The following is a 20,928-nucleotide window of genomic DNA, read 5'->3' as shown; positions in this document are numbered from 1 at the left end:
GAGGCTACTGAATACACATCTACCATGCAGAATGTTACAAAACCTCCTACTTGTATTTAAAATTTATTTTTTGTTGCAGAAACCGATTGCTGAGAATTATGTTTTGTCCTGGAACCTTCTCTTTGGCACCTTTGTTACCTTGATGTCTGATCCAGCCCAGATCTCTTTTCTGTTCCTCTCCCTGCCCTAAGCATCTTCCTTGATTTTTATCTCTTGGTTTAGACTCTTGCTTTCCCAGACAGTGTGTGGGGTATTCTGTCTTTTTCAAATTAACATGATTTTGTCTATTTCCTGTCAGAAGATTGTCTCTGGCATTTCTAGAAATAACTAATGCTCTTGCAGTTCCTAATGCTGTTCTCTGCTTCTTGAATTGACACAGCATTTGTAGACCACTTTACGTGCAACTAAGTTTACTTTGTTCTGTACTGCATTCTAGGGAACTATCAGATGGATCTTTTCAGAGTCCTCACATCCTGCCAGGGTAGGTTTGAGGAATACTATAACATCAGAGGGGAAATACGATAGCAACACATCCTAATTCTACAAAGCTGCATGAAGGATTGTTAAAAAACTGAAATGTATTTCTGGCACCATTTAAGTTAACAACATTACCATTTAACTTCATAAACAAAAGTTTCACATACTTATATACCAGCTGTGTAACACTACAAATAGTACTTTATAGAGAAAACATGGGCATTAAGTGGTTTGGAAATAAGGGAAAACCACCCTCACCTTGCCTCCATTTTCTTCCTGTTTTGCCTCTTTGGTAAACATAAGCAGCTGATTTTGTTTAGCTTTTGGTCACTAGCACAATGACTCCAGGGAAAAAAAAAAAATATATAACTTTAGTATTTTCCGTTTAGCTGCTTACAGTATTTCCCCATGCTTCCCATGAAGCAAGCCCCAATTACAGTCAGACAGGCATTGCTGCATGGTTTGTTTTTCAAAACAGCAGCACTTATTTTAAAAATGGGCATTTTCAATTGAAAGGCTGCTTTAACTACACTCACTGCATTCTTCACAGGCATACAAAAACCCCAGAAATAATAATATAAAATAAAAATACATAAACCCCCAAAGTTTTAGGCGAACTCAGAGCTTTCTCCCAGTCTTATAAGCACTAAAGAAACAGCATCGGCAAACCTTCCGATTGACCCCAAAACCTCCTGCGACGGACCCCACCACAGACCAGCCGCTCTCGGCTCCCTGGGCCGAGCTGAAACGCTTCGCGGGGAGTTTATTTCCCACACCTGCCCTTCCGAAAGCTCGACGCAGCGGATAAGAGGAAGGCCGCGGTGCCAAGCCCCGGTAACGGCCGGTCCGAGCCCGCCGTCCCACAGCGAAACCGGGCAGAAGGTGCCGGTGCCCGTACCCCGCCGCACCACGGCGAAAACCGCCGCCGCCGCGGCCGCCTCACCGCGCGGCCGCCTCACCGCGCGCCCCCACGGCCGCGCGCCCAGGCACCGCCCCCGAGGGGTCGTCAGCCAATGGGGGTCGTCAGCCAATGGGGGCCGGCAGCCAATGGGGGCCGGCAGCCAATGGGGGCCGGCAGCCAATGGGGGCCGGCAGCCAATGGGGGCCGGCAGCCAATGGGGGCCGGCAGCCAATGGGGGCCGCCCGCGCTCGGCCAATCGCGGGTCGCCTGGCGCAGCGGCCGGAGGAAGCCGAAGGGTACCGGGGCGGCGAGCGATCGGGCCGTGAGTCGCGGGATTAAGCGGTGGTGAGTGCCCGGGCCATGCACTCCCTCACCCAGGAGATCCGCAGCTTCTCCAGGGCCAACCTGCGGAAGCAGCGCACCCGCGTAACGACGCTGACAGGCCGCAGGATCATCGAGACGTGGCGCGGCGCCTGCTTGCAGGTGGATGAGGAGGAGGAGGAGGCGGCGGCGCCCGGCGGCTGTGGCGGCTACGTGCAGGACCTCAGCGCCGACCTCCAGGTCGGCGTTGTGAAGCCCTGGTTGCTGCTGGGTGAGTGGGGCCGGGACCGGCGGGAGGCCCCGGTGGTGGCGGTGGGAAGCCCCGATGGTGGCGGTGGCGGCGCGCTGTGTCCTGCGTCGCCGGGGCCGGGGGGGGAGGGGGGTGTCCGCCGGGGTAGTCGCTGCTGCCCGATAGACCGCGGTTCATCCGCTTGCTGGGGGTAAGGGGTCCCGGAGCTTCCCGGAGCGGCGGGAGGGCGCGGTGCCGCCTGCCGAGGAGGTGGTCTAGCGCGGCAACCGGGTGGCTTTGTCTGCAGGGTCGCAGGATGCCGCTCACGACCTGGAGACGATGAGAAAGTATAAGGTAACGGGACGGGGAAATAAAAGTGCATCTCGCACAGCGATTGCCAGTGGGTTTCTTCTTTTATTTTTTTTTTTTTAAGTTAAAAAGTCTGACATATTCTCAAGTAACCTTAAGAAAAAATTACATTACATTTGCATGTTTAAAAGGCTGCTGCATTTGCAGGTGGATGGATGGGTGGATGGATGGATGCCTGCGAGCTTCACAAGAAGCTGAAATACTCTCCTGCAAGACTAATGATTGTTTAGAGCTGTTTAATGGGACAGATTCCCGCATTGCCATATGCATTTCAGTTTTGGATGCTAAGCAGCATCAGGCCGCCTTGCCTTAACAAGAGAACAAGAAAAATAAAGCAGCAGCTCTAAGTCTGTCCCGAACTTTGGTCTTTTTACTCTTCTCTGTTACAGTAATGGGGTGATAAGGCCTTCGGACAGTGGTGCTTCTGCAGGACAGGGAGTGCACCAGTCTGGCATCTGGTGCCATCTAAATGTCACTTCACTGTAAGTTAAAATATCCCACTACCTGGCCATAGCCTGAACAGAGCAAAGGTGGCAGGAGGCCAGCAGTGGTCTCGCCTGCCAAGCGCAGGTATAGTTTACTCTGAAATCCTTCTGCTGGAGTAAATGGTAACTGAGTAGGAGGAACATTGAGCTGGTGGGTTAGGGCAGGCTTGAAATTTGGGGGGTTGTTGGGTGGTCTGTGCTCTCATTCCTATTGCTTTCTCTTTTATTTTCCATCTGTGCACTGACAATTCCCTTTTCTGTTGCAAATTCGTACTTTAGGCTGTGTTTGGTTGAGCACAGATCTTTTCATTTCCTCTCAAAAAAAAAAAAAACTGAAATTTATCACAATATATTGTAACGCAGTAAAGTTTTGGTTGGAGAAAAACACACTGTAGACAGCATGTGTATGTAAAACTGAGCAGTGCAGTTCTGTAAGTTACAGTCTGTGTATACCTAAAGAATAATCCACCTTTGCTACTGCTGATTTTGCTTACCATCTTCAGAACATGGCTTTTTCTTTTTTTTTTTCTTTCCCTTTCTTTTTTTTTTGACTTAGGTTACTCATGTTCTAAATGTGGCATATGGAGTCCAAAATGCCTTCCTCGATGACTTTATATACAAGACTATTTCTATTCTGGACCTCCCAGAAACTGATATTACCTCCTATTTCCCAGAATGTTTTGAGTTTATTGAGAAAGCCAAGTTCCAGGTACAGTATATCAATAATTAATGCTACTAGTTATCCTCTCTAGATTATTTATTACCCTGTTTAAAATCTAAAGTAGCTTCTTTTGTCTAAAGGAATTATGGTACCAAATGAATAGTTTTGCCATTGCCTTTTTTAATTTTAAGTAGAAAATCCAAGCAATTTCTAAGTATTCCTAGAGACATGGCACTACTGTTAATCCCCTTTCCCTCCAGTATTTTTTTTTTTTAAAAGACTGTCTTGCGTGTTTTAAAGAAATGGTTCTTTAATACAGTTGGAACAGTGGTTGACTTTCCCCATCATAATCCTATCGTAAGTCCAAGTCACTACATCTAACAGAGGGAAACTTTTTTTACTTTCTGCAATTTATCCATCAGGTATGTTGTTTTGGATTAGCAGAAAGCGTAACAGGGCTTTTACAGATCTATGTGGTTTGTCATCAGCTGTCCACCATCCTTGTGCTTTTCCTTCATCATCTGCTGAAGATGCAACACACTGAGCTATGAATCCACATGTTATTATGTACCAAGGCTGTCAGAGAATGTATTACTCTTGGAGCCAACCAGTGATTTTAACTGCTAACAAAATCCTGAAAAAGACTTGACATAGGAAACAGGGATTCCTTCTGGGGTTGCTTGACAGACTTGTCTGTAACCAAGACCATCCCCAACTCCTGTTAGTTAAATTCAGGCTTATTGGGTAATTTATAATGACTGTTGCTTTGGTATCAAAACTATGACTTGAAAACCAAACCTTATTCCACATTATTCCACCATATCTACCATATTCATTATTTATGTAGATTAGGATAAAAGAAGATAATCTTGCCCCAGCTGTCTTTGTGTCACACAATGTTCTTTCCTTCTCTCATTTATCATTTACGAGCTATGTGATACACATTGTCACTTAATGACCTTTTCAAGGTTTCTAGTTACGGTTTCCACTTCATTTCTAAATGAGATTTGCCATTCATAACTGCACAGTGTTGCTTTCTGCCTCTGGTGTTTATGTTCCTATTACTATTTTGTAAGATAAGGAGCTTTCCTGAAAACTTCTACAGTGATATTAATAGTTTTGTAACAGGAGAGTTGGGTAAAAAAGCAGGTAATTAGTGGAACAGATTTTTCTGGGATCCATTCATGGAGCATGTGATAGTAGTATGCTGAGACAAATCGCTGGATGGTTTGAATCACTGTATTTCCTTTGCCAAAATAGCATTAAAAAAGCCTATGATGAATTGTATCATGAAGTGCTTTTCTGTATAAGTAACCACAAAGAGATACTACTATTTCATCTCCTAATGTGGCGTAGGGGAAGATGTTTGCTGGTGAGGGAGCATGATATACGAGAAATTATTACTAGAACATGGTTAACTTGATGAAGGAGTATGAGAGCACTTAAATTTGAGAATGCAAGTAAAGCCTGCACTGTTCAGTAAGTCACTGCCAGCTGGTACTTGTAACAGGATTGACTTTTCTAAAACTGTAATTGCTCAAGTCTGTAGACACCATAGTACAAATTCTGATACTGATCAGAGCTCGTGTTTTCTTCTAGGCTGCACATTAGCAGGCAGATTTTCCGTGACGTTAGGTGACCCATGTCAAATCATAGTGCTGTGAATGAGGGACTTTTTTTTTTTTTTTTTTTCTTTCTGTTTAATATCTAGTTATAAAACCTCTAAAATCTTGTCTTTCCAGACTCTGGGAGGAAATCTTAGCTCATTCATGAACGTCTTTCCTTACTGCTCTTTCTGTCCCTCCTAACGAGAAAACCCTGGCACTACTGCAAAGTAAAGCGAATCCCTAAGGAACTACATTAGTCCATGGCTCTTCACCAAAAGTTTTAGTTTTTTTCATTTCTTTCCTCAGTGAGGTTTTTTGCCCACTGTGTATAACCACTGTATAATCACTGTTTCTCTTGGTGGAAGGTGGTTTTGCTTCTCCCTGTACAAAAAATTTAAAAAACCCAAACAACTTGGTTTTGAATCTTAAGAGGTTGTTGCAAGACCATGGACCATTTCTGGGTAGGCAATGGTTAGGATATGAAGATCGTAGCAAGGAGTTCTTAGTAAATAAAGATTAATTTCATATCTGCAATCTGTTTTTCAGTTTTATTCTGTATTCGTGTCTAATACAAATTTAGTAAAGAATTACATGGCAAATTCATCTTTGTATAAAAAAACAACAGGGTTTACCAAGAAAAGATAAATGTTCTCAGTATTAAATTTGGTTTAATGTTATTGCCCATGTTCATTCGTGTTCAGTAATTTTCAGGTTTGTTCCATGGATACCACTGTATAATTTTTGGCAATGTACAACACAGCAGTAATTAAAAAAAAAAAAAAACACAAAAAAAAAATTAAAAGAAATGTGAAAGAGGAAAATAAAGCATGAACTGTATAAAGAAAAAAAGATCACTTCCAATGCTTATTTTTTACCCTCAGTGCCACCACTAGATAGCAATCTCGATGATGTCATATTATGTCTGAAAAAAAAACCCCACTGAATCAGTAAAAACTACACCAGATCTACAATGGATAGTTTGCTTTGCACTCTGCTGTAGTTTGTGTGATCAGGAAACATGCCCCTGTGAACGTGAGAAAGGGAATGAAGATTACAGTTTCCAGCAGACAGGGCAAAAGGGGATGTGATTTCCATCGCAAAACCAAAAAAATACTGTGATTCATTGTGCTGGGTTGCAGGAGTTTAGATTTAGTTCTTCACTCTGCTATAACCTTGTTGTGTTATCTTGAGCAAGTCATTCTTCTGGTGTCAGCTTGGCATTTCTTCAACAAGGATGATAACACTTTAATTTCATACTTTTTTGTCTTGTTATTTAAATGGGAAGTTTTTGAGCAGGAATCATTTTCTGTTCTGTGTATTTATTAATATACCAGATAATTGCAACTCCCAGCTCTGTAATGTAAGTCATAAACTTCCTGGAAAGGAACCCTGGCAGTTATAAGGCCTTTTTTTTCCTCTGGGTAAAATGCCCGTTGAATAATTTGTGCTTGTTAAGGGCAGACAGAGCAGGCTGTTTATATCTAGGATATATCTGTTTAGCCTCAAATATTTGAGCACATTGTGTCACGTTTCAGTATCTCTATTCAGAATATGGAGACGCAAAGGATTTTTATTTTTTTTTTGTGAAAGTGGCATTTGGCTGACAATTTGGACCGAGCCTTTTCCAGGTCATATACAGGTGTACAAACATGACAACATCACAAAGCCTGGGCATTGCGAACGTCACCTAAGCCACACTAGATTGTCTAGTTGTCATTGTGTTAACTCATGCCCATTGTTTCTTAATGAAACTTGGGGTGTCTTTTTAAAGAGTCATTCAGGTGTCTCAAAGGTTTTATGGGAAACATTTAAGTAGGATAAAAACATTACATATAAGTATAATTCAGGACAAGCCTGAATTTAACCCCCAGGAGACACATTTGTGAGTTTATGGGATGTTCAGTAGTGTTGGATTTTGCATCTTTGTCCCCCAGTTAAGGGACATTAGTTGTACCAGCTGTACCAACCACTACAGTTGTACCAATGGTGTGATGGGGAGGTAGAGATTTGTTGCAAATCACACAATATCGTTTCTGATTTTTCTGTTCCTATGCATGATCCTCCTTATTCGTAATCTTCAGTGAAGAACTCCAGAGTACACAAGAAGCGTGTGACTAAAATTACAAGATGTTCTAAAATCTGCCTCTGTGCCTAGCTATTTGCTGCCTTGCTATGTTTTTAACATGATACGGTCCATATTGCAAAGAAAATTTATTTTAAAATTGGCACCCACTTAGGTCAGATACCTCATTATCCCAGATGTCTATAATTGTGTTTTTTATATGAGGCGGCTGCTGCAAGGCCTTGGGGAAAGGGACAGAGGAATGTTGTTTTAGTTCTAAGGTATGAATCAGGTTTGAAGTATTTGATAATTACGAAGTGGCTTTGGTTAGAAAAAGATTTAATTTGGGGCTTATATGTCTGTGTTTGGAGATATTATATGTGTAAATATTTACTTTGAGCTCAGCAAGGAGCTTTTAGTAAGTCTTAATAGATTTTATATAAAGTTTGTAATACTTGTTACAATCTACTTAATGACTATCCCAACTAACGTTTCATTTGTTTCTTGAAGGATGGTGTGGTACTGGTGCACTGTAATGCAGGAGTCTCTCGTGCAGCAGCAATAGTCATCGGTTTTCTAATGAATTCAGAAAGACTGAGTTTTGCTAGAGCCTTTTCCCTGGTGAAAAATGCAAGGCCTGCAGCTTGTCCAAATCCTGGCTTCATGGAGCAGCTTCACAAGTACCAAGAACAGAACATAAAGGCAAATGGAAGCATAAATGATCATGACTGATCAAAAGGGAGAAGTGAAACATGTTTTGACTATACAGTAACAGATGTTGGACGTACTTTTATCTGTCATTTTGCAGTCCCCTTTCACATGTGCATTTTAAAGTCTTTTTCTACACATTTTTTTTTCTGTGTCCCTCCTTCGACCCGCTTTTTTTTCAGCATGTAGTCCAAAGGCTGAATGGTATTCTGCTGACTTCAGAAATGGTTTTGCCCAAGAACAAGCTCTTCCTAGAGCTCTATTAAAAAGATAAAGCTCAATTTTCCTGCAATATTAGAAAAAAAAAAAAAAAACAAAATTGTGGGGTTTTTATTGAACCATCAGAAAATCCAGGCAATAGAGAAAGGAAATAACTGAGATAACTTGCCCTGTTTACTTTAATACTAAACCAAATCTAAGCATTCTAGTTAGTCGTAAAATCTAGATAATTAAATGTTCACATAATAAAATATCTTGATACTGTTTTTTAAATTTATATTGCAACTAAAAAGGATTTTACTGAATTTTGTGGGCTAGCGGGCCATTAAATATTTTTTGAAATTAAAACAGATGTTTTTTTGAGGATGCTCAAAATGTGTAGGGTGCTCTAATGCTTTATGTCTTTCTACTGTTTCTTATCAAGCAGTGATTTGAGTGCACTAACCTGATGTCTTCAAAGTGCTGGAACCCTATCAGGGATTTTTTGTAGATCATTTCAGTGGAGTTACAAAAAATGTTTATAACAACCTATCTCCGACTTGCTGCTACTGCCTTTTCTTTAAGTTCAGTCTTCCTTTGCTGTCCCTTCACTTTATTCCACATCATGTGTAAAGAACAGACATCATAGGGTAGGTAACTTTGACCATCCTGACATATCTCGGGCTGGAATTACTGTCTTAAGAAGGCATGTTAAAAAAAAAAAAAAAATCTGTAAAATATTTTAATAGTATTTTTGGTGGCCTTCATTCAATTTCTAAATGGTTTGATATATTAATAAGCAATAAAATAAGAAGAACAATGTGTTTGGATAAATTTTGTGCTAAAGTGATTTGGAAAGGTTTGAAGAGCCGATACAGGATTCTCTCTTCGTATCACTAATTTGAACTGTAGCACGTCATTGTGTATGAACTGCTGTGTCTTGTTCTCGGTATTAATCGCGCCTGCTAAATGCTAATGCCGGGTTTCGGTTACACCCCTCTCTCCCCGCATCTGATTGCCGTTCTCCGGCCACCATTCTCCCCATTTTCAGGGGGTAACCGGTCACCGCATTTCCCTTAGAGGCGGGGATGGCTGTGCGTGACGTCACCCTACGGAATGACTGACAAGGCTCTTCCTAAGCTTTCTCACCCACTTCCTCTTGGTGGCAGGTTCACGAGTTCTTTACCCCATAGGAATAATCCAGGACAGGCGTTTTGTAGCGGTAACAGCGGTTCTTTTAAATCGCGTGTGTAACGATCGCCGCTCTGCGGCCCCTGGCGGGCAGTACGAGGGCCGGGCCGGGCCGGCGGCGGCGACCGTTTGTCGCGGGGCCGTCAAAGCTGAGCCAGGAAAGTCGGCAGCACCCCGGGCGCTCTGCCATCCCGGCAGCCCAGCCGGGGGTGAGGAAGTGTATCTGGGGGCGAGGTGGGCCCCTCCCCGCCGTGCGGTAACACCTCCGGGCCGGGACCGCTCGCGAGGTGGTGGGAGGGCGGGTCGGAAGTGACGGCGGGAGGAAGTTCCGTCTCCTTTGAAAGCGCCCGGCGGAGCTAACGAAGCCGTTCCCTGCCGCCCGGGCCGAGATGGCTGCCTTCGCCGCGGAACCGCCGCCCGCAGGTGAGCCGGGCCGCGGGGCCACCCCCCCTTCCCGGCTTCGTGCCCCCTCCGGCTTTGCCGGCCGCCGTCTCGCCCAGCGCGCGCGCGCGCGCGCCCTGCTCCGTGCGGCCGTTGGGCGGCGCGAGGCGCTTCCCCCCGGCGCTGCCCGCCCTCCGCTGGCCTGCTGAGTGGGCCCGGACCGGGGCGGCCCCTCGCTCCAGGCGGTGCGACGCGTTGGGGGAGTCCGGAGGCCGCGGAGCTGAAGTTGGGTGATGGGAGACGGCGCCAGGATGAGCCCCTTCTCCTGGGGTAAAGCGAAAAGGCTTGTGGGTTTAAACCAAGGGGCCGGTGCTCCGGGGTATAAGATCCGCCCCTGAAGCACCCCGAAAGCAGGTACAGCTCAGGGGGGTGGCGAGTGCGGCTGCGGTGGCAGGGCCTCGGTGAAGTCGCGACGTGGCTGGCGTGAGCCCGCGGTGCTGTGTTGGAGTACATTCCCCTGTCTAGGGTGCGGAACCGGCCAGCAGGGCAGGAGAATCCAGCCTTGGCATGATGGCCTTTACCAAAGAAAGACCTTTGAAACAACCCCATAATTACCCTCTAACCCGGAAATCCAGCGGTAGCTGAAGCAATGTGTTTTAACAATGAAATCTCAGCGTGGCAATTCTTGTCATTGCAAAAAATGCCAGATTATGATAAACTTTGCTTACTTGTAAAATACATTATTAGAACCACCTTAGTCGCTTAGTGTATATTGTTTTACGTTTCTTTAATGGAACAACCATTAAAGCTATAGAAAAGTCTCGATCACTTGGCTGCTTCCATGTTTTCATTTTTCTTTTTTTTTTTTCACTAACACAGGAGCTGAGCCAATGACTCTTGGCTCACCAACATCTCCAAAACCAGGAGCTAGTGCTCAGTTTCTTCCTGGATTCTTGATGGGCGATTTACCTGCACCAGTGACTCCACAACCACGTGCTTTAAGTGGCCCTTCAGTTGGTGTAATGGAAATGAGGTCTCCACTACTTGCAGGTCAGAATTCGTCTGATCCTTGTCCGGTCCCCCTGAATAAAAGAATTCTAAGGAAATATATATGTAATTGAAAATAATTGTATGAATTTCACCTAACTGTTTTTAAAAGGGTTTATTACAGCCTCAGGGTATGAACCCTAGAAAAGGGGGAACCTGTAAGGTACTAAGGTGGGCCTCCCAAAATGAGTGGTTAAGTATGTCACTTAAGCTGAAAACCTTGATGGGGGGAGAGTGCTTTGCAGAATACACCCTAACAGTTCTTGAATGTGTTAAAGAGGTCAGAGAGGAGTCTTGACGGTCAGGATTTAGGACTGAAGAGTACTTTGGAAAAGCTTCATTTCCAAATGTTTTGCAGCTGAAAACTGTTAAGTCAAACTACTGGAAATCCCAAAGTTTACAACATGGGAGAGCAGTTGGCTTAACCTTATCCTGTCTAAATGCAAGCTCGTCCCTGCGCTCAAGAGCTTACATTTTAATTGAATGTGAAATGACATGGGAAGGAAAGGAATTTGGACAGTGGGCATGTGTGACAGCACATGCAATGTCCATGTATGTTTTTGTAGGGTTCTTTAGCATGTAGGACGTCTCGAGTCTTTTGCATCTTTGCTACAGGGAAGTTAGTCTCTGAAACAATTAAAAATGCAACCAACCGGCCTTAAAATAGCTTAAAAAGAACAAGCACATGTGATAGACTGCCTGATAATTCAGTATATTGACTAAAAGTTTTAGATGGCACTTGTGTAAGGAGGCAGTGTCTGACACACGTGTGATATTCTTCCGTAGAACGACCGAGGCTGCAGAGTTGGGGAGGCCAGATGGTTTTGCAAGCCCCCAGCGAAAGAATCCAGAGTCTTTCCTGGCTGAATTTCCTGCTGAAGTTTCAAGAACAAGTAGCAGCAGAGTAAACTTCCAAGTCTCAGGCTCTTCATTTGTTCCTTTTGATTGCAGGAGGATCTCCCCCACCACTAGTAGTCCCAACACATAAAGAGAAAAGCGGTGCACCACCAGTTCGAAGTCTTTATGATGAATTATCTAGTCCTGGATCGACGCCTCTAAGCTCAAGAAGACCAGTAAGTGGCTTAGGTACTGACCTGTTCGAAGCAGAAGAGGGGAGGTAGTTTACTGCTTCCGTGAATTCTTTTAACTCCTTTGTCTCAACTGCTGTAGCAAACTGGCTGGTGACCCTTCAGGTCCTGCTGCTGCTTAGTCTGGTTGCTTGGTATGCCTGTTCCTGTGTAGCCTAACTGCGAGCTGCCGTTGTGGAGCTGTCTCCTGTTGTTAGTGATTTTCGGTGCTGTAGAGAATGCAAAGTGCAAATCCTGCCTCTGCTATGCTTTGTCCATGACAAATGCAGACTTGTGAGAGCTTTTTACCTTCTTGTAAATCTATGGGGCTGCTGATTGCCCGAAGGGCCCAAATTTGTGTTCTCTTTTCTGTTAGTGGGCACTAGAGGCATTTACTGAGCTAGAAGGAATTTTGTACTGAGGGAAAGATCATCAAACTTTGGGGAGGGAGATGGGGTCAATTTTGAAAGAGTAACAAAAAATTTATACAAGGTCATTCTAATAATAAGCTCCAATACTTACCTCAAGCGAGCAGCCAAACATTAATAGGTTCTTTTTTGGTGAACATGATTCTTTAGATGCAAGGAGAAGGCCTCACTGAATGTGCAGTCCTTTTTTGTGTGTTACCTTCTGAAAAGTTTATTTTTAAAGTTCAAGTTCTCTGCGAAGGACAGAACCCAACTGACCTAAAAGACTGGATATTTAAAAAAAACCCAAAAATAAAGAAGGACCAGCTTTCAGAATACATGTTGCTAGGCAGAGTGGTGCTCAAATTTTGTTTGATCTTGCATCTGAGACGTGCCCCGATTCAGACTAAAAATGTACTAAAATTGTTTTGGATATTGAGATCCTTCTATGTTAAAAAGCAAATAACTCCTGGCTGCTAAAGCTGGAAGTATACTTTCCTTTAGCACAGTTGCAGTAAGGAGTTGAGCGGATAAGGAAGTCAGTGGTGAGGAATACCAGTGGGGATGATGCTCTCGTGATTTGTAAGCCTTTTAGACAGTGAAAATCAGATGCTGGTGACTAATGATCCTGGCATGCTTTCCATCAGGATGCAGGTGAATGTGTGAATTGCTCTACTACAGCACTGGCGAGATGCCTGGGTTTTTTTGAAAAATTAAATCTTACAGATTTCTGAGTATCAATACCAAGAGCTGCTTGGTTTCACAAAGCATATGCGATTGGTGTTAGGTAAGGGATTCTTCAGTTCCTATTGCCTAAAGCTCACCCTAAGCCTAACTAAGCTTTCTTCTTGTGTACTGGTAGCTCTTTCTTGTTAGATGCTAAAATATTGCAGACAGTGCCTGAATCCTATTGCTTGTGGCGCTTCCCTTCAGGAGTTTGCTCTACACTCCCATGCTATCTCTGATCGTTGCACTGAAGCCTCTGATCAGGAAAGTTAACTGCCTTCTCTTCTAAGGCTTAGTCATCAGCTGGAAATGCCAGAATGGCATTCCAGAGGCCGACTGGCTGTCCAGACAATCTGCTAGGCAGCGTGCTAGAACGTAATACCATTGTCAAATCACTTTTCGTTGCTAACTTTTAATAATCTTGTATGAAATGTACTTGGAAATGCCTGGAAATGCTCTCGGCTGATCTGAGAAGTGCACCTGTAAGAATGATTTGTTACTCTTTCTGTATTTTACTGCAGGCCAGCTTCTCTCTAACACAAAGCCCATTGGTTGGAACTCTGCCAGCAACTCCTGGAACAGGTAGATATCATGTCAAAATAGATAATCGACTGTCTTACAGCTTTCCTTAAGAGAGAAAAACCATTACTGTTCAAGCTGCATCAATTCCTTGCTAGTTCACGAAGGACTTGTATCTTTCTTTACGGGCTTTTCAAAAGGGATGTGGATGTGAACAGGAAATGGTTTTCCACTTTGAGATAAACTAAATTGCAATCAGCTTTGTTTATTCCTTATTCAAGATGTGTTGTTGAAGTGAGCACAGAGGTAATTGTGCTTGAGTGAAGCTGCTGAGATCTATGGGTTGCCTTGAATCTTCATAAGGATTTCAATCTTCTGTATGAACCCATGGCTTCTTCCTAAGCTTAATTCTGCCGTTTTGTTCCCGCTTGGATTCTGTATTCAACTACTGGTGTTCAGGGCTGAAGGAGAAAGTTAGCTTACGAGCCATAAAACTCCCTACCGTGCTTGCAGACGTCTTTGTCTGAGTCTGCAGAGAAATCTCCCGCAAGCTCTTGCATAGACAAGGGAAATGCTCGATACCGACTTTATTCTTTGAGTTTAAGCTCCTAAGCTGATCTGTCTTGCAAACGTAATTTGTTAAACAACGCCATTTCAATTTAACAGCTTCAGGGACGTTCACTCCTGCGAGTGCCGGACAGCATAGGAAGACTACTCTATCTCCTGCTCAGCTAGATCCTTTTTATACTCAGGGTGATTCCCTAACTTCAGAGGATCAACTTGATGACACATGGGTAACTGTATTTGGGTAAGTAGACTTCCAAAGCATGAGAAAAATCACGGGTGAAATCCTGGCAATGTGTGGCAAGGAGGCCTTGGACGTTGCTGTTGTCCGGCATTCCTAGGTTCTGCCAGAAGTACAGCTGCGGCTGAAGCCAGTCAATGCCCCTGTTCTAGTGAAGCACCTTAACTTAAGCTGCGTGTTATTTTTTTCCAGTTAGAAAGGCAGCATTCTGCCATTGGGGTGTGGTGAAGGAAGGAAACCTGGAAGCCTAAGCTGTGGTGAAGGAAAGAAGCCTAATATTCCTGCAGGCCCTGCTTCTAAAATGGCATTAACACACTGGTCTCTTCTGGATTTCTAAAACCCCTTCCTAGGCTTCTATTTTAGCACCAGATTTCATAAACTACTCATTTTAATTTTTTTGTATATTTTTTCCACGTTACAGATTTCCTCAAGCATCAGCTTCATATATTCTTCTACAATTTGCACAGTATGGAAACATATTAAAGCATGTGGTATGTCTTAGTTTGAGATTTATTTCTGAAAATGTTCTAGCTCATTCTTTAGAAGGCTGAGTGTCACACTAGTCTCATAATCTCATCTAGATGTCCAACACAGGAAACTGGATGCATATTCAATACCAGTCTAAGCTTCAAGCCCGGAAAGCCTTAAGCAAAGATGGAAGAATTTTTGGTGAATGTATCATGATTGGTGTCAAGCCGTGTATAGATAAAGTAAGTTACCAGCTGCTTTTCTTTAATTATGAGGCACTCTGCTTTTGGGCTTCCTCTTGATTTTCCCTGACCTCTTTTCTTTTTTCCCTTTTTGAATTGCAAAACCTAGCAAGTTAAGTTCTGTAGGTAGAGTCTTTTCTGTCTGAAAAACATGAGTTTTTCTTAAGTATTTGTCCAAATTTGCTGCTGAGAAGGATCACGATTGCAAACGTCCGTGCTGCTTGGAATTTAGAATGCACAGGATTCTGTTGTTGTACCAGATACGAAGGGAAACCATAACAGGAGACACTTGAGCTACAAGAGTTTCCTAGATGCGAATTGGTGGCATTCATGGGCTGCAATAGATATGTGGTGGCAGATGGCGACTGTTACTGCTCCTAATGGTCCCTCTTTTTTATGTGACTCTTCATCGTGTTCTGCCTTTTCAGTTTATCGTAGTGCATTAGGCTGAAAATTTGATAACAAGGCACTCTACCCCCATAAAATCATGTTCCTTTCTTTTAAATAGTGGTTTGAGTAGGGCTGGCTGTATTTCAGGCTAATTTGATCACGAGCTATTAGTTTCTAGGCATGGACAACGCTCTAACCATTAGTTCCTGCAACATTTTCAATTGGTTTCTATACCCCTGTGCTCTTGTGCTAGAGCTTCTAATCTGTTCTTACCTTATTTCCTACTTTGGTGTCCACTCTGTATCAACTACTGAACTGCTGAAAAGGTGAAACACTAGAAGTACTGGTCTAAGACATTTATCTTGATCTTAATTGCTTTTGAATTTTCTATTTTGTGGTATCCTGGGTTGAGGTAAAACAGGTAAAACAAATTTTCTGTTCAGTAATTTTAGAATATTCTTAGAAGTCTTTGGAAAGAGGATGTTGTGCTACGTGTGTTCATCTGGGCCTGAAAAAAAGTTACTTCTTGAAGACTGCTGCAAGTCTTACCATTTTTTATTTTCTCTGCACTGTTTCAAACTTGGCTGCCGCTTAGGACCTACAGTGAACAGATGACAAGCTTCCACTGCTGTGCAATGGCATAATGCAACCTATCAATGCTTGCAGTGAGAGAAGTGCTTGGTGGTGCTCTGTATTGACAGGCAATTTTGCTGGTCTTTGCTGGCTCAGAAATGTGAACGTATGTTATCAGACAATTCTGGATAATAAATATTTAAGTTTACTAAAGTATGTGTTTATGTTATATTATGCATCTTTTTAAGAGTGTGATGGAAAACTTTGAAAGAAGCTCTACATCCTCAATCTCTTCAGTTTTTACTCCACCTACAAAATCTGTTGGAACACCGGTGCAACCTGCAAATTATACTACAAGGATTTCTACAATGAGACCTCTTGCAACAGCATATAAAGCTTCCACTAGTGACTATCAGGTATTTTAAGGGAACAGAAGTGCATGTTTCTTTGTGCTGTCTCCTCTGAGTTGGATGAGGCTGTACACGCAATCACTTCCACGTGACTTTGGCCTCGATCTTCTCCTCCTGTCGTTTCTTTAAAGATGTGGTCCAAGTCCAAACTCACTCTGTTCAGGGTCTGAAATAATAACACTACTACTGAAAAATAATAAATTAATGACTTGTGATTCCAGAGGTTAAGGACTTGTTTTGAAACTCTTTCAAACGTAGTCTGTGCAAATAGAGTAGCACTTGGGAAAAGACTTGGTTGGTATAATGAGAAAACTGTGTGTTGACTGACTCTCTCTATTTTCTCTCTTCCTTTTTCCCTCTGTCTTCTAGGTGGTTTCTGACAGACAAACTCCTAGGAAAGGTGAAAGTATTGTATCTAAAGCAATGGAATATGTTTTTGGTTGGTAATGTACAAGAGGAAGTAACACACTAAGTTGGTCAGGGTTTCAAAGATGCTACTGGCATCTGTGGTTAGTTGTGTAACTACTGGTGGCAGGATTTTAATGTCCATCTCAACTGTTACGCCTTCAGTTAATTCAGCAGACATGTAGCTTGCACTTTAAGTGATGGCAATGTAGACGTGGTTTTAAAATGTGAGCAAGTGTAAATAAAGTGCTTTTTTCCCCACTGTGTGCTCTGATTTTGTGACTTTACAAAAAATACCAGCACTGGCTATTTTTTTTTTCCACTCTGATTATTTTCTGGAAATTGCTTCCCAGTAAGTTTGATATATTTAAAGTGGCAGCTTTATTTAATGATGCATTTAATATTACTGTTTGGTTGGTTTTCTATCTGGAAAGGTGGCAGGCTCCTTGGAGAAAGAACACTATGCATATTTGGCTGCTGAGGACTGGAACTATTTTTAGTATATGTGATGTTAATTATTTTGTTCGAATTCATTGCTCTTTCATAATTACTTCTGGAATTGCGTTGTAAATGTCATAGCAACTTATTAACTCTTTGTTTTACATTTATTTAGCTTTATATATATATATAAGTTGTTCTTAGGTTGTTTTTAAAACAAGTCTGAGTTCTGCACATTGTTTTTCAGAACTGTGAAGTATGTGTTATGGTTTGAGAGACACAACACTTTATTGTTGTTTAGACAGTCATTCTATCACCTGATGACCACTCCTGACCTGGGAAAGAGATTTAGGAAAAACAAGGAAACCTGGGAGTTGAAGTATAAAGAGATTTAATAGAGTTAAGATTAATTAATATTAATAGCACTATAGAACCAATATTGATCCTGACACCAATACAGAATATGCAAAGATTATACTCAGTCAATTTTATCAGGAGGAAGCTGTGCACTCCCAGCAGTTGTGGAAAAGTGCAGTTTTCCCAAGTATTAGAAGAGAAATTAGTACTGCGTCGCTCAAACCAGAAGAGAATCTCTATGCAAAGTCCTCAAGGCATCAGCGTAAGGCCCTGCATCCCACTTTCCAAGTCAGTGAGAAAACAACATTAATTGTAATAGGGTATTAAGCTGTAAAGTCCCATCTTTTGGCCATTGCTCGTCATCATCCAATCTACAATTTGGCCACCATTGGTTACAAGAACTTTTCGTTTTCTCCCGAGTCATCGGATCTCCTCTGAACTTGTTCCAATTCTTTTAAATACAACCAAAGGGCTACGAGCAGGAATGGCAGATTGCCTTCATCCCCTATTCCACTTACTTACATTCGAGGCTTAGATTCTGGGTGATGCCATGCAGGGGGACCTGGAGAGGCAGGAGAGGTGGGCTGGAGAAATTGGTCACTTTGAGCGTGCTAAGGCACTGGCACAGGTTGCCCAGAGGAGAAGTGGAAGTTCAATCCCTGGAGGTGTTCAAAGCCAGGCTAGAGGGGGCTTTCAGCAACCTGGTCTAGCGGGAGGTGTTCCTGTGCATGGCTGGGGGGGTTGGAACTGGATGATCACCGAGGTCCCTTCCAACCTAAACCATTCAATGATTCTATGTTGCAGAGCCAATCCACACACAGAATCGAGGATGATCTAGGTGCCACCACGGAAACATGGTGGGATGACTTGCATGACTGGAGTGCTGCAGTGGATGCCTATAAACTCTTCCAACAGGGTAGGCAAGGAAGGAGAGGCGGTGGGAGGCAGTCTGTATGTTAGGGCATGTGGTGAATGTCTAGAACTTGATGCTGGTGACAACTGGGTTGAGTGTTTATGGGTAAGAATCAGGGGGACATTCTTCAAGAAGGAAGTCTGAAAAGCACAGGAGCAAGCTGACCCCACGTGCCAAAACTCGAGCCTTTTGGGAAAAAGATTGGCTTGGCTGAGCAGAGAGTTATGGTCGCAAGCCAGGAAAAAAGGGAGAGTTTATGGCCTCTGGAAGAGAGGCCAGGCCACTCGTGAGGACTACCAAGATGTGGTGAAGCTATGGTGGGAGAAAACTAGGTGGGCCAAAGCCCTTCAAGGCTAAGATTTTTGGGTTTAGCACTAGAACTACCCTGGGTAAGTCTGGGATCCCCTCTGGGCTCCCCTTTGGTCCACAAGTTCTCTTTTGGGCTGGCTTCTGTCTAAGTCCGCAACTGCAGAAGAACACGTTGGACCCGTCGTTTCCTTTTGCACCCTCTTCAAGGTCAGGTGCCTTCTGTGACGGCTCAGCCCCGTCCCAACCACAGCGTCTTGCTCAGCTCTGGACTCTGTTCGGTGACATCCCTGATGGGCACCCGGGTTACAGGGGGAAGCTGGAGCTGGTCCCCAGTAAAACCCCCAAAGCGCGGAGGGAGAGACAAGTCAGGTTTCTGGCTCGGGGCGCTTTGTGCTCCACGGTGGGCTTCCGAAGAAACCTCCGCGCAGGCAGACGCAGGAAATGCCTTTTCCTGCCTTTGTGGACTGAGGCTTCTGCAGCCCCGGGCGCCCCTGGCCCACTCCTCCTCCTCTTCCTCCTCTTCCTCCTCCTCCTCCTCTTCCGGCTGTGCCTCTGCCTCTGCCGGAGCCGCTCAGCCCTCGCTCAGCCCCGGAGGGCTTTTCTCAGCACCCCTGCGGCTTTTCCTCGGGGAAGAGCACTCGCCCTGCAGTGCCTTCAGGCAGAACCCAGGTTTCCCCGCCGCCCGGGCGCACACGGCCGCCTTCGCCGCGGAGCCGCCGTCCGCAGGTGAGCCGGGCCGCGGGGCCGCCCCCCCTTCCCGGCCTCGCGCCCCCTCCGGCTCTGCCGGCCGCCGCCTGGCCCCGCGCGCGCCGGGCCGGGCCGGGCCGGGCCGCGCCGCGCCGCGCCGTGCCGCGCCGCGCGGCCCTTGGTCGCGTGCGGGGCCGTTGGGCGGCGCGAGGTGCCTCAGAGGCGGCCGCTGCCCGGACGAGGCTGCCCGGCTCTTCCCCCCGGCGCTGCCCGCGCTCCGCTGGCCTGGTTTGTAGAGTCGGTGGGCAGTCGCGCAGGAGCCGAGACAATGACCCTTGGCTCCGCGGCATCGCCAAAGCCCGGAGCCAGTGCCGCGTTTCTGCCGGGCTTCCTGATGGACGGTTTGCCGGGCTCGGTGGCTCGGCCAGCGCCTGACTTAAGGGGCCGGACGGTCGGGCTCTTGGAGTTGTGGGCGCTACTTGCAGGTCAGACTTGGTTACTGTCAGGCCAATTTGTCAGCATGTAAACATTGGCTTTGTCTTCTTGCTCGAAGGGACTGCTGCAGGCTTGAATTCTCGTAGTTCTCTAACTTGCGCTTAATGAACGGTGAGCTCAAGTGTATGCAATGGAGTTTGGCTAAACTCTGCCGAGTAAAGGTATTGCTAATAATCGTGTTTAAGAGTGTAATAGATTGGGGGGAATCTTGGCTTTGGTGTTCGATCCGGTGGCATAATCTAACCATCTGATGGTGTTAGTGTGCTAGCCATTTTGAAGGAGACATTGAGGGTTCAAAGGAATGCTGGAGAACTGTAGAAATGCTTTTCTTTCACTTTCAAGCAGAATTGGACTCAGTGATCCTTGTGAGTGCCTTCCAACTTGAGCCATTCTATGCTCTGGTGGTCCCTTGGTCTCCCGCTTCTCGCTCTTGTTTGCCCCCCTCCCCTCCCTCCCCCAGGGACAGGCCTCTGAGAAGAATCTTGGTGAAATTGAAAAGGAGTGGTTAAGTATGCCACTGAAGCCGAAAACCTTGATGGGGGGAGAGCGCTTTGCAGAATACACCCTAAGAGTTCTTGGATGCGTTAAAGAGGTCAGAGAGGAGTCTTGACGGTCAGGATTTAGGACTGAAGATTTAGGACTCTTTGGAAGAGCTTAATTTTCCAAATGTTTTGCAAGTGAAAACCGTGAAGTCAAACTAACCCCCTCCCCCCCAACCCGGCCGGGGTAAACACCCGCAAAGTGTTCAGAGCTATGTCATGATCTTTCAGTCGGTTTAATTCTCGGTTGTACTGGAAGTCCCAAAGTTTCCAAAATGGGAGAGCAATTGGCTTAACCTCATCCTGTCGAAATGCAAGCTCGTCCCTGCGCTCAAGAGCTTACATTTTAATTGAATGTGAAATGACATGGGAAGGAAAGGAATCTGGACAGTGGGCATGTGACAGCATGTGCAATGTCCGTCGCCGGGTTCTTTAGCGTGTAGCCTTCAAATAGGCAGAGGTAACGGTGCTGAGAAGGTCTTCAAAAGAACAAGCGCGTGGGATAGTGAATAGAGCGGGTGACTAAGAGGTCGCCAAGTTT

General features: G+C 44.7%; 2 protein-coding genes across 2 annotated transcripts; both read left to right on the top strand.

Moving 5' to 3' along the window:
* The first annotated feature begins 1,667 nt into the window (after nt 1-1,667).
* On the top strand, nt 1,668-8,822 carry DUSP19 (dual specificity phosphatase 19). Its single transcript, XM_082483178.1, has 4 exons — nt 1,668-1,970; nt 2,236-2,282; nt 3,339-3,491; nt 7,623-8,822. Exons 1-4 carry the CDS (start codon nt 1,739-1,741, stop codon nt 7,842-7,844), a joined length of 654 nt encoding a protein of 217 aa, XP_082339304.1. The 5' UTR covers nt 1,668-1,738; the 3' UTR covers nt 7,845-8,822.
* A 738-nt stretch (nt 8,823-9,560) lies between these two features.
* On the top strand, nt 9,561-16,907 carry LOC309672407 (nucleoporin NUP35-like). The gene is made up of 9 exons (XM_082483914.1): nt 9,561-9,632; nt 10,470-10,640; nt 11,589-11,710; nt 13,359-13,419; nt 14,023-14,164; nt 14,583-14,652; nt 14,743-14,871; nt 16,083-16,250; nt 16,614-16,907. The coding sequence occupies exons 1-9, from the start codon at nt 9,599-9,601 to the stop codon at nt 16,689-16,691; spliced, it is 975 nt and encodes a 324-aa protein (XP_082340040.1). The 5' UTR covers nt 9,561-9,598; the 3' UTR covers nt 16,692-16,907.
* The last annotated feature ends 4,021 nt before the right edge of the window (nt 16,908-20,928 follow it).

Source organism: Vanellus vanellus, assembly GCF_965231255.1.
Source record: "Vanellus vanellus genome assembly, chromosome: 5".
NCBI classification, from domain to species: domain Eukaryota; kingdom Metazoa; phylum Chordata; class Aves; order Charadriiformes; family Charadriidae; genus Vanellus; species Vanellus vanellus.
Note: the sequence above shows the minus strand (reverse complement) of the source record. Positions and strands in the feature narration are given on the sequence as shown.

What these genes read in the sequence shown, in the direction of transcription:
- DUSP19 (XM_082483178.1), top strand. Translation starts at nt 1,739, where the DNA reads ATGCACTCCCTCACCCAGGAGATCCGCAGCTTCTCCAGGGCCAACCTG. An exon ending in GAAGCCCTGGTTGCTGCTGG is followed by an intron (nt 1,971 to 2,235) that starts GTGAGTGGGGCC and finishes CTTTGTCTGCAG; the next exon opens with GGTCGCAGGATGCCGCTCAC. An exon ending in AGACGATGAGAAAGTATAAG is followed by an intron (nt 2,283 to 3,338) that starts GTAACGGGACGG and finishes TTTTTGACTTAG; the next exon opens with GTTACTCATGTTCTAAATGT.
- LOC309672407 (XM_082483914.1), top strand. Translation starts at nt 9,599, where the DNA reads ATGGCTGCCTTCGCCGCGGAACCGCCGCCCGCAG. An exon ending in CGCGGAACCGCCGCCCGCAG is followed by an intron (nt 9,633 to 10,469) that starts GTGAGCCGGGCC and finishes TCACTAACACAG; the next exon opens with GAGCTGAGCCAATGACTCTT. An exon ending in ACATGGGTAACTGTATTTGG is followed by an intron (nt 14,165 to 14,582) that starts GTAAGTAGACTT and finishes TCCACGTTACAG; the next exon opens with ATTTCCTCAAGCATCAGCTT.